This window comes from Ipomoea nil, unplaced genomic scaffold (assembly GCF_001879475.1).
Source record: "Ipomoea nil cultivar Tokyo-kokei standard unplaced genomic scaffold, Asagao_1.1 scaffold3069, whole genome shotgun sequence".
Lineage (NCBI taxonomy): Eukaryota > Viridiplantae > Streptophyta > Magnoliopsida > Solanales > Convolvulaceae > Ipomoea > Ipomoea nil.
The window spans coordinates 8,266,402-8,275,590 of NW_017619497.1; the positions used below are offsets into that span (position 1 = coordinate 8,266,402).

Here is a 9,189-nt window from a genome sequence, read left to right on the forward strand (position 1 = left end):
AGACTATATATAAAATTTGGTTGTCTTCCTCTTTTTACCCTTCCCATATTTTTTTAAAAAGTTATAACCTAATTATACTTCACTACAAAGGTAGACAATTTTTGAGCTAGATCATCAAGTTGCTTTCTCATATGAGAGGTTGTGAATTCGAGTCTCAATGAAGGTGTGGTATTGACATATGAGAGGTTGGGCTATCCGCTTAACAATCCAGGTCCTGGCCCAAAGAAAATCGTCACTTGTGAAAATTAAACACGGGTTATTCCAGAATTCTCCCCCACAAAGAGAGCTCATTTGCCACTTAATTAAGCTACCCTGTTGGGTTTAAGTGATTCAGTAAGTTGAGGAAGTACTTAATTGAAGGGCAAATTATATCGTGCACCACGCCGCACATAACAATGTGCGCCCAGGCATAAAACGCGCGCGTTTCATGTTGACCTCACTCCGTCCATCTGAACAGACCAAACCTCATTATGTGTATTCAGTTAAAATTTTATGTGTATTGTGTTATGAGTTTATATGTATTCAGTTAAGAGTTTTTGTGTATTATGTTAACCAAACCCCACTATGTGTCTTCAGTTAAAAGTTTATGTGTATTGTGTTATGAGTTTATGTGAATTCAGTTAAGATTTTATGTGTATTCAGTTAAAAGTTTATGTGTATTGTGTTATGAGTTTATGTGAATTCAGTTAAGATTTTATGTGTATTCAGTTAAGAGTTTATGTGTATTATGTTATGAGTTTATGTGTATTATGTTATAGTTTGTGTATTATGTTATAGTTTATGTGTATTATGTTAAGAGTTTATGTGTATTATGTATTATGTTAGATTATGTGTATTATGTTATGAGTTTATGTGTATTCTGTTATGAGTTTATGTGCATTCGAAACAGATGATTTTTTTTTAACAACTTAACAAAACAACGTCGTTTTGGGAGGCGCGGGGCTCACATTGCTATGTGCGACATGGTGCACGATATAACGATTGTAATTGAAGTGCATAATTTTTTAATATTTCATAATTTACTTATTAAATAGTTTGTACATTGGTATTCATAAAATGGGAAGGGAAAACATTTACAAAAATAGTCAAATCAAATAATACTATTGATGACCAGTATTGGTGACAAATCACCCAACCACCTTAATTGGAGTTCTTGATTTTATTTTCAACTAGTATTTATTAACATTTTAAAGTTCCATCAATCAAGAGACAGTGTGATAGGATATTTCACTAGTTTGGATTTAGTTTAGACCTATTTCATAAATGCCAAGATAAGCTTTCAATTCTCTCTATTACCTAACCCCCCACCCATCCAAACAAACAAAAACTCCCAAACAGGTGACTGAATGAGTGGAATATGATTCTTATATCAGAATGTTACCAGTTCAATTCTTGTCTAACACCATTTTAGTCGAGCCTGATGCATAGGGATTTCTTAGTACGATTTACCTCCTTATCGAGTTCGACACATACACATACTTTTTCTAGTGCGATTTACCTTTCCTGTGTGATTCGCAAGCTATTACACATAAACAAAATTTATCTAATACATACTCTTGACTTGAATAATGACGGCGAGTTTCCTTCGTTATCTAAAACCAAAAAAAAAAAAAAAAAAAAAAAAATCACTTGTGTATGGTAACATATGGGGGCATGTGGCATAGTCTTATCATTGAAAATATAAAAATAACAATAAGTGGAGCAACACATTTCATGCTGGTCCCCCCCTAAGCAAGTTGGTAGCTTTTGCTCAAATTCCCTTCACCACACTGTTGTTGTGAGGGAAACAAATAAACCAGTAGGGTCACTTGAGAAAGCAAGATGATAAGGTTGAAAATTTCTCAAACACAAAACAACAGATTCTAGGAAAAAGATGGTTTTAATTAAGGTTTTGAGATATTTTGGGGGTAAAAATCTAGATTTTTAACAGGTTTGACATCAAATACTTCTGCACAGAGGAAGGTCAGTGGTTTAGAGATCATCATAGAAGATAGAGCTGCAAATTTCCTAGCCAACCATAACTATACAATCTAAAAACCGAAAATTGCACTTCTGGTCTTTAAGTTATAGTGTAAGTAGAAGTTTAGTTTTTAATTATCATGAATTGTAAATCTGACCCTTAATTAGCCACAAAAGCGGCTGTTTTCGTCAGTTGGCGGACCAAAATAACCACTTGTGAAAGTTGCAATTTTGGTCCCTAATAAATCTCCGAAGAACAAAAGTAATCACTTTTATGACTAATTAAGGGTCAATTTGCCGACTAAACTTACACTTGCCCTATAATTTAGGACCAGAAGTACAATTTTCTCAATAAATTAACGATTTGACAAGTAAAAATGCCAAAAAAAAGGGAAAAAATCCTTTAGTTCTAGCAGAGGACTAGAGGTAGATGTATATACAGGTGGAAGTGGCATATGTGACCTGGTGAAAGGCTTTGTGAATTAGCTTGCTTCTTTGGAGACCCTGATTTGGTAGCTACCTTCCTGACATTAGATGTACTAAACCTTGGTTTTCGTAAAACGAGCCGATATCCCAATCCTCAGAGGAGGATGACAGTGTCATAAGAGCAACAACAATTGACCTCATACTAGGCCTGAGCTGAGGATTCTCATGTGTGCAAGCCTTGGCAAGATGAGCCATCTGCAAACAAAGACACCCAAAAACAGTTCACCAAAATGAACCTCATCTTCCCATATTGTTCCACTCACATCTATGTTTCGTTTTAGTATTTTACCTTAACGACCGAATCCAGGGGGCAGTCGTCGCCCAGCCTGGGATCGACCAGTTTTCGTATCCCTTCTGCAGGGTCTGCCCGATCAAGAACATCCTCAAACTGCACACGATTGATAAGATGTTGGAACTGTCATTAATGTTTCAGAAGTTTAGGATTGCTAAGAAAGGGTACGAGGGATCTACCAAGGCGACTAGCCCCCTCGCTTCAGAAACCACTTCGTTCGTTTTGACGATGGCTTCTTTAGCCGATATTAGCTCATACATCACAACCCCAAAAGCATACACATCAATCTTAGGCGAAACATCGCCATACTGTGCATATCTGCAGATAAAACATTATGGAAAAAGTTCAGCGATTTCACAAGTTTTCTTCGCCCGTTTTTGTGTGTGTTTTTACTTTTTAGCAATGCTTACTCGGGAGACATGTAACCAAAAGTGCCCACGAGGCGAGTGTGCAGAGAAGTGCTTCCAACTTCAGTTAACTTCGTTAGCCCGAAATCTGCAACCTGCGAAGTTGGAACACTTACTTAAAAACGCGTTAATGTTGTCATCAATGAATCAACTTTTTCACAAACCTTAGCTCGGAAATTCTTGTCTATCAAGATATTTGCTGACTTTATATCGCGATGGATGTAAACCGGAACTGTATGCTCGTGGATGTACTCTAGCCCTCTAGCTGCATCGAGAGCGATCTGCACCCTCGTAGGCCATGCCAATGGATCTCTACCTGGAAAAACAGACCATATAACCAACCATTCATGAAAAAAAATATGATGGAATATGATACTTTGATTAGGACAGGAACTCAGGAAGGTGTATATATATATATAATGTTACCTAAACCGCGAAGATGCTGACTTAGGTTGCCATTTTCAATGTATTCATAAACTAAAAACAACGATCCCTCGACACAATACCCTATTAAGCGTACCTGCAACAATACAATCATGCCAAACGTTACAAATTCATAGTGGTTTCAAACGGGGCGTTTTAAGGTTCAGATCACCCGATTGGTTCTCGAAAATTTACATTCATAAAAGAAACTACAAGTTCAAGTAGCAGGAAGCATGAATTACCAAGTTCAAGTGATGAACGTGCGTTAAGACCTTCAACTCGGCCAGGAATTCTTTCGATGCTTGCATATCCATCTTCTTAATCGCAGCTTTCTGCATTTCATGGAGAAATATAACGTCAGAACGAACGAGCAAAAGCTGAAAATGCATACTGGTAATCTGTCTGCATTTTGCCTAACTTTATACCTCGCCTCTTAGCTCCCCGTAGAAAACACATCCAAAACCGCCTTGCCCAATCTTAGTGGCCATGCTGAAATTATCTGTAGCCTTGGCAAGCTCTTCGTATGAGAATTCCACCGATTTGTCCACAGTGATCCCTGTCGGCCTTGGTGAAGTGGCATCAATAAGACCAGAAACCGAAGTGTTTCTAATCAAATTTGCAGGACCTGATAGCAGAACATCATAGTCATTATCAGAACAAAAGTGAATAAGGATAAACATCCACAACCTAAGATGTGACATTTACAATGAACATGTTCATTAGTGTTATGCTCGTCTGATGTTGTTTGGAGAAATGATTCTTCCTCGATTTTCTTGGTTCGGTAGAGTATGAAATACGAGCAAGCTGCGAGGGCAATGACCCCAAAAACCGACCCAATTGTTATCCCAGCAATGGCTCCAGCCGATATCCCTCCTGTTATTCAAGATTTCACCACATTCTAAGATTATGGTAACAGCAGAAACCACTCAGAATGAGAATTATCAGGGCAAAGTAGAGCTAACCACTTGAGCTGCAAAAGAACAATGTGAAAGCAACATATCAGAACATTAACTATAGGCTGGATAAACTGAAACCAAATCTATTGATTTTCATTATATAGAGTATCTCACCTTCTCCTTAAAGGTGGATAAGTTCCATTTTGATCTGCATAGACAGTTCCCATAAAACACTTGTCAAACATTAATCATATCAATCCATACATCAAATTTCTTGTTTCCTAATCCCGATCATAGTTTGCCCACAAAGGCGGGTAAACCACATGACTCAGCGACCCATTAGATGAGAGGACCAGTGCCTAGTGCCCACAAGGAGCCTACCACATCAGGTGTAACTCCCACACTGCGACTGTCAGGACTGATTCTATGTTCTTGCCCACAATAACCAACTAAGATGTGCCTTTCTTCAACATTGGATTGCATGATGTATTTGGTCTAACTAAAACACTAAACTACATGTCTATACCAAATTGAAGCATTGTAACCGTTGAGATAACCAGAACAAGAATCGAAAATAATGGCAGAAAAGTAAAAAAAAAAAATACAAGATATAGGTGGTTCTGCAATGTGTTTATGTCTATAGGAGCTCTTTACTATGGGTTACAGGTGTCATATTTATATGCAACCCTAAACAAGGTACATGTACTAAATTACCCAGAGAGCGTATCATCTTCCAATAAATATGAGACATACACAACAGTAACAAAACTGAAAAAACTACTACACCGCCTATATTTTATATATTATATGCTCAAAATATCAACTAGTAATCAAAACAATTACCTTTTCCAGGAATATAAACCAGACCACTTCCCTGGCTAAAGTTCACACCAGGGTTATAATCCTGCAACAACTTTGCAGCCAGCCCAAAATCATAGGCTATACTGGGCAGACTCTGACCGGGGCGAAGAGGATAAGTTATGAACAACCCATAATCCTGGGACACACGACCATCCCCACACGAACAATTCACAGTTACATTTAGTACACTACCGACAGAGATGTTCCCGGGCCTGGCCAGCATATCAGCAGAAGTGAGATTGGAGAAGATGAGCTTAGCGATTCTGTTGTAAGTGTTGCCGGGCCTGACCCGGTAATCGAACCGGTGCGCCATGAAGCCCCCATTGACGCAGCCGCAGGAGAAGGGGACATTGATTCTGCTGCGGAATTGTATGGAGTTTGGGTCGGTTATCTGAGGATTGTAGCTCAGGATGTTTTTTATGGAGGTCGAGAAAACCTTGGACATGAATGTTAGATTTGCTCCGTTCCAAACGTAGTACGATGCTAATGCGTCGCACCCGTCGCTACACTGGGATTCAACTCCGACCCAAGAAACGATCAGCCCAGAAACGCACAGCATAAGCCCCAAGATTCTATGTTCTTCAACACCCATTACACTCTAGAGATTCTTGCCGGGGATCTACTAGGTAAGAACCAACTGAACTGTCTAAGCGGCTAATTCTAGAGATTCTATCAAGCAAGAATCAACTGAACTGTTCGCGTAACCAACTCTAAAGATTCTATCAAGGAACCAATTGAATTGCCCAAACCGCTAACTACTAATGTTTTAGACATACGAGGAAAGCAAACCAATCCCAGGAATTAGTTTAGGAGTTTTGGTCGTACAACTAACAACACCCACTAATCTGTAAAATGCAGAGAGCTTTGAAAAGATTGTGAAGTGGCCATTACAGCACGTCAATTACGAGTAAATGGGCTCATTTATTACGAGTCAACAATGCTGTTTTAGTGTTGTTTCTGCCATTATTCAACGTGGCGTGAATCAAAAAGTTGGTTTGTGAAGATTTTGGGTTGACTAGAGTGATCGGAAATTATGAGGAAATTTCCCGGCAAAAATCAAACTATAAAATACCGTTGAAATTTTCTTCTAGTGCGTACATGGCCGTTTACCTTGCCCAAAACGCATCCAGTAGTTGAGCTAATCTCGAGTAGTAGTACAAGTCAACAAATACCCTACCTCCGCGTACGATGACGAAAATTGGGGTGAGAAATCAAGTTTAAGGACAAAAAAAAGTTGTTTGGTCAGCAAGGTTGCAAAAATAGCTAAGTTTTCTTTGGACGCCTAGACGCGACCTTTTTTTTTTAAAAAATAATTATTTAATAACTAATCAAGAGTCTAAATGTTCGCTTAGACCACCTAAAAGACCACCTAGGCCACATAGTCCGCGACCTAGTCGACACCTAGGTCGCCTAAGCAGCCAGCCGCTTAGAACAACGATTCTGTCAAAATTTTAAGCGATCAGTCACCGCTCGACGCCTAAACACGATTTTTGTAACATTACTGATCAGTACATATTTCTCGTCCTGTGATCATCCTAATTTTGGAGAAGCATAATCATATCCCATTATTTTTACTTACCTGCCACCCGGTTATGGCGCCTAATACATTGATTACGGTCGGACCAACAAAAACGGACAACCTTAAACAGACAAGTGGATTTGGGTTGCCATTATTACTTGTCTCTACAATGTGGCATTATTCAACTAAATACATACATTTCATGCTTAAATAATCCTTCCCATCACTTCAATTACGTTGGTCCAAATATATTAATAAGCATAATTAGAACGAGCCATTTACGTAACACCCTTTAATTCTCTATTGTTTAATTTGCTGGCCTAATCAAAATTAAAGAAAATGGTTATAATACTTCATGCCAAGTCAAGTAGGAAGATATTCCACAAAGTTTAATATAATTTATGTTACAATGATGACATTGTATAAATTAAATAGTAACGTATAATATACACAAGCATATTAATATTTTAATAAAACACAAAAAATGTTATTCTAATGACTGAACCCCGAACAATTTTTAGACCCATTGCTAATTACTAGTCGGAAGTTGTAAATAGTATTATCAACCATTTAAAACGTCTCTTGAAAATTTTGAACGTAACAATTAGACGAACTAAAACAACTTATAGTTGTATAAGTGATTTCCAACAATAAAGTGGTTGAAAACAATTTTTTTAAAAAATCACAAATGTATATGACTAAATCCCGACCAATTTTTGCACTGATTTGTAATTAGTACGTAGTAGAAAGTTGTAAGTAACATCGACCATAAAAAATTGTTAAAAATTTTGAACAGTTAAACCAACTAAAAAAAAATTGGTGGTTGTTAGTGATTTTCAACAAAAATGGTCACAAAATGTTTTTAAAAAATCACAAAAGTAATATAACTCTTTTTTGATAATTCAAATTTTTGGACTATATCTTGAATCCTATGAACTGGCATCTTAAGTTAATGGGAAGGTAAATCGAGTCAATCTAACTTTGATACTTAACACCAAACTATACACTTTACACATGAAACTCAAACCAAATACCTTAATATTTGTAAATATGGCTAAAAGCAAATTTTAATCAAATGACATAATTAAACGCCACACTAACCTTTAGCCGGCACAAAGACGATCCCCGACCCGGCAGCAAAATCCGAACCCGGGTTAAACCGGCGCAACAGCTCAGCCGGAAGGCCGCACTCCTGAGCCACCGACCACAAGTTCTGGCCGCGGCGAAGCGGGTACGTCAAGAACAACCCATAGTCCTCGGAAACGCTTCCATCCCCGCAGGAGCAATTCACGGTGACATTGATGGGAACATTGTCCGGTATGTCGTGAGCGCCAAAACGGTTCACCCGGTTCAGCCAATACTCATCAGTGAGATTAGCAAACGCCGACGTCGCAATCTTGCGATACGTATCGCCGGCGACGGTCTCGTACTGAAACGTGTGCCCCAAGAAATCGCCGTTTATGCAGTCGCAGGAGAACGGCACGTTTATTCTGGTGTCACTGCTAATGCTATCCGAGTTACGAATCCCAGGATTGTACTGGACAATATCTGGGATTTCTCGACCAAAAACGTTTCTAATATAGGAAAGATTACACCCCTGCCAGACATAGTACGAGGCTAAGGCAAGCCCGCAACCACTCCCGCAATTAGCTTCGCCGCCATTGAAGCATGTCAAGAAGAATATGAAAAACCTAAGGTGGAAAAAAGCAGCCTTTTTTCCCTTGGATACAGGAATGGTCATGGCGAATTGAAGTAGATCGAAGAGATAATGGTGGGAGGAAGCTAAGTGACGAGTAGTTGAGATGTAGTAATATGATGATTACGTGGCAACCCAGTCAAATTAGTCAGACTAACAGTAACAAGTTACAAGTTCGATTTCTAACGAGATCGACCTATTGATCTTCTTAGTTTAAGCTAATAAGTTATAGACAACCTAAATTAATTTACTTCTTTGTAATCCTATTAGGGTTACAAGAGAGTAATGTACACTTCAAATAATAGTTGTGACTTTTTCTTATCAGACAAAAAGAAATATATATATATATATATATATATGATGATGAGGAAGTTGTTGGAAGGCATATTCTGGGATGATTGAATTGCCGTCTTGTACTGTATATGTGAAAGATGTTTATGTTTTTGTTGTTGTTGTTTGTTTGTTTGTCTCCAGGCGGGGAGTTGTCTGCATTTGTCATGTGAATGAATTTTATATGTGAGCAACTTGTAGTGTTGCATGGCCACCTTTTGTCTCGATTTGCGTTGATTGGATGATTCGTGTGAACAAAATTATATGCTCCGTTAATAATGGAATTATATATATTGATGAAGCAGCTGGTGGTATATATA

The 9,189-nt window shown here is 38.2% G+C and overlaps 1 protein-coding gene across 2 annotated transcripts; it reads right to left on the reverse strand.

Moving 5' to 3' along the window:
- Positions 1-1,863: 1,863 nt before the first annotated feature.
- Positions 1,864-8,619, reverse strand: LOC109165327 (lysM domain receptor-like kinase 3). 2 transcript variants are annotated; one of them, XM_019314039.1, is made up of 12 exons: positions 7,945-8,619; positions 4,638-4,671; positions 4,530-4,537; positions 4,273-4,440; positions 3,993-4,192; positions 3,810-3,899; positions 3,571-3,664; positions 3,309-3,460; positions 3,148-3,239; positions 2,917-3,055; positions 2,735-2,833; positions 1,864-2,640 (listed from the first exon to the last, which is right to left on the reverse strand). In XM_019314039.1, the coding sequence occupies exons 1-12, from the start codon at positions 8,582-8,584 to the stop codon at positions 2,476-2,478; spliced, it is 1,881 nt and encodes a 626-aa protein (XP_019169584.1). In that variant the 5' UTR covers positions 8,585-8,619; the 3' UTR covers positions 1,864-2,475. The 2 variants fall into 2 exon arrangements, with proteins under 2 accessions (XP_019169584.1, XP_019169585.1); XM_019314040.1 differs by lacking the exon at positions 7,945-8,619 and adding an exon at positions 5,307-5,987.
- Between the last annotated feature and the right edge of the window lie 570 nt (positions 8,620-9,189).

Coding starts and splice junctions, on each gene's coding strand:
- LOC109165327 (XM_019314039.1), bottom strand. CDS start 8,584: ATGACCATTCCTGTATCCAAGGGAAAAAAGGCTGCTTTTTTCCACCTT. Junction 4,672..7,944: donor CGTCTTTGTGCCGGCTAAAG/GTTAGTGTGGCG, acceptor CTGTCTATGCAG/ATCAAAATGGAACTTATCCA. Junction 3,900..3,992: donor ACGGGGAGCTAAGAGGCGAG/GTATAAAGTTAG, acceptor CATGAAATGCAG/AAAGCTGCGATTAAGAAGAT.